Source organism: Eretmochelys imbricata, chromosome 7, assembly GCF_965152235.1.
Source record: "Eretmochelys imbricata isolate rEreImb1 chromosome 7, rEreImb1.hap1, whole genome shotgun sequence".
In the NCBI taxonomy this organism is placed as follows: domain Eukaryota; kingdom Metazoa; phylum Chordata; order Testudines; family Cheloniidae; genus Eretmochelys; species Eretmochelys imbricata.
Window position 1 is genome coordinate 39,068,936 of NC_135578.1, and position 3,088 is coordinate 39,072,023.

General features: G+C 40.5%; 1 protein-coding gene across 1 annotated transcript; it reads right to left on the minus strand.

The window, feature by feature from the left end:
* Window positions 1-1,186: 1,186 nt before the first annotated feature.
* Window positions 1,187-2,629, minus strand: HRH1 (histamine receptor H1). Its single transcript, XM_077822614.1, has one exon. It carries the CDS (start codon window positions 2,627-2,629, stop codon window positions 1,187-1,189), a length of 1,443 nt encoding a protein of 480 aa, XP_077678740.1.
* Between the last annotated feature and the right edge of the window lie 459 nt (window positions 2,630-3,088).

Below are 3,088 nucleotides of genomic sequence, written 5' to 3' on the forward strand. Positions count from 1 at the left end.
ATTATTGGTACACTGTAGCTATAGGGGGCAGAGGAGTCTGCCAATGCATAGGCAAGTGTCAGATTGTTAGTGTCACCTCTGACTGCAAGCCTCTCCAGTTCTTCCAAATCAAGCTGTTTGTTTTCTTGGCACAAGTGTTCCATTCATAGCTTAGTTCAGGAAATGTGTACTAGCCATTACAGTGTGGCTTGTAAGATGCAATTAAACTTAAATGACGGGAAAGGAAAATGTACTCTAATTATTCACTTTCCTGCCTTGAAAAGATCAGTTGCTTTATGCAGCTTTGTGTGAAGAGCTCACCTAATGTAGTGCAGCATATTTGCTCCAGCTTTAGGGGAACTTGCTAGGGCTATGTCCTAGTCGTAGGAAGGAGGAAAAAGTATATTATCCTCCATCTACTTTACAGTGCAAGTTTAGAAACAATTGTATTCTCAAACCCACCATACTCTAGTTACCTTTGCTAGAAGAGAAGTCTTTATAAATATGGTAAAAATATTTAGCATTTAGAAAAAATACTGATACCTTTTCTAATAAAATGAACAATGCTGCTGGAAATCAATACAAACACAATATCAAAGGTTTCTATAGTACATGACAATGCAACTTGGTATCTCTAAAAGTGCATGATTCTGGGGGAATTTATAAATAAATAGGGTACATTTTCAAACAGTTCAAGTGTCATACTTTGACTACATGAAATACCATATCTTGTAGGAGATCAGTGCCTTTAACAAGCAGCATGTTCCCAGGTTAACGTAAAAAAAAGTAAGTTACAGAAGACATTAGAGTGAATATATAAACTGAAGTCTTTTTTTCTTTCCATATCTAATTAGCTCATAACCACTGAAGATTTCTGTCTATCTCTCCAGTTATGTTCCACATAATGGAAAGAGGAAGTCTTACTCACTGTAAAATATGTACATTAGCATAGCAGTCCTGAGACTGAGCCCTGAGTTTTCAGGAATCGTGGTCAAAGCCAGTTCCCCTTTAAATACTTTGAACTTTAAAGCTCTTATTTGTCATGTAAATACGTGTTTCCTGTTTTCAATTGATAGTTCTACAGATTACATTTTTAAAGCTTTTCTACCTCATTCATAATTTCCCTTGAAACTGGAAAGTTTTTTTCTTTGAAAAATCATGGACTCACTTTTTTTTCCACCCCAAATAAAAACAGCCTGATGTGGTATTATGAGTGAATATGAAGGATCTTTTTGAACGTGTTCTTGAAGTTCTCATTACAGAGGGGATAGATGAATGGATTTAAAGTGGAGTTCACATAACCAAGCCAAATAGTGAACATATGAAAACTGTGGTTGCAACAGCTTTGACAATAGGCTATTACCATAAACAGCACAAAATAGGGAATCCAGCACAGCATAAAGGCTGCCATTATGAAACCCAGCTGCTTGGCTGCTTTCCTCTCCCTGTTCACATGCACCCCTTGCATGGACTGGGTGCGCAGTCTCAGCCAGGTGCTCTTCAGGTAACTGAGGCCTGCAAAGTCTTTGTTAGTCTTTTCCTCAGCCCTAGAAGTTTCTGGGATCGGGGTGGGATCGGAGTCATTTTTACAGGAGCCCCCCTCCATGAAAGTGTGCTCATCTGATGTGTCACTTAACTCTGGAGCCTGTGAGCAAGGCCCCTTCTTGACAGACACATACTTCAGTCCCACTTTATCTGATCCTGGCTGAGTCTGGGCAATGGCAAGGGGAAAACAGCTCAGTTTTACTACCTTGCTGTCATCTTCTGTAATGCGAGCCTTTGGGGGTTTGTCAAAGCTGCTGTGTTGAAGCTTCGCCCCCATACCTTTGGGCTGAGGGAAGTAGAGATTTACATTACAGCAAGGGTCTACAGAGCTTCCTTTCAAAAGACCTGTGTTTATACCTTTATTTGGCTTTTTGTGGAGAATGTTTTGCTTTTCCTGCACCTTATCATGATGTATACTTTTGTTTTCTGAGAAAGACCGAAACGATCCATTGATGAGCTCTCGGTGCTGATAGTGTTTCCGGACAGCCTTGTATATTTTTGCATAGAACCATAACATCAGTAAAGATGGGATATAGAAGTTGACAATGGCCGTCAACACTTTAAACCAGGTGACTTCTGAGAACTCTGTTTCACAGGTCCATTCTTCCACTTGCCATCTCCCATCATTGGCAAAAGCATGCCAGCCTAGAATTGGGATGATCCACAGAAAAGAAACCAGCCAAGCTCCAGAAATCATTACCAATGCTCGAGTTTTGGTCCGGTACTTGAGATACTTGAGTGGCTGCTGAACTGAACGGTAACGATCTATGCACAATATAAAAAGGCTGAAGATGGAGGCTGTGGAGGCTACATAATCCATTGAGAGCCAGAACAGACAGGCTGGTCTGCCCAGTACCCATCTGCCATTCAGTAGGTACATAATGTTCAGTGGCATAACAGCTGCACCAACTATAAGGTCTGCGACTGATAGGCTGACAATATACAGGTTCCCAACTGTATGCAGCTTTCTTTCTGTTTTCACTGCATATAGGACCAAAATATTCATGATGACTGTGATCAGTGAGATGCTGCCCAGGCCCAGACCTAGTGGGATTGAGTGAACCTCTGTTAAGTTCTTTGTTGTATCTTTACTGATCTCACACATCTTTTGCTCAAGGTCACAGAGCAGAAATCAGGGCAGATGTCAGGATCCTGGTAATTCACTCTTGTTTATAAGCCTGGTTGAGTTTATAGTGTGTTGCTTTCTGGTTCTTTTGGTGACTCTGTAAGAGGAAAAAAATAGCATCATAGAAATGTAAGACTATAAGGGACTTAAGAGGACATCTAGTCCATCTTCCTGCCCCTCTCCTCCACTGACGTAGGACCAACTAAACCTAGACCATCCCTGACAGATGTTTATCTAACCTGCTCTTCAAAACCTCCAGTGACAGGGATTTCCACAACCTCCCTTGGTTCAATAATTGCAATAAAATAAAAATAATACTGCACACTTTAGCGTAATATCTTCCCTTTGACAGGGCTTTTCAAATATTAATCAATTTTAACTAAGGCTTGGAAAGGTCAAGTGAGTTGTATGAGGAATATATATATGGCCTTAATGATG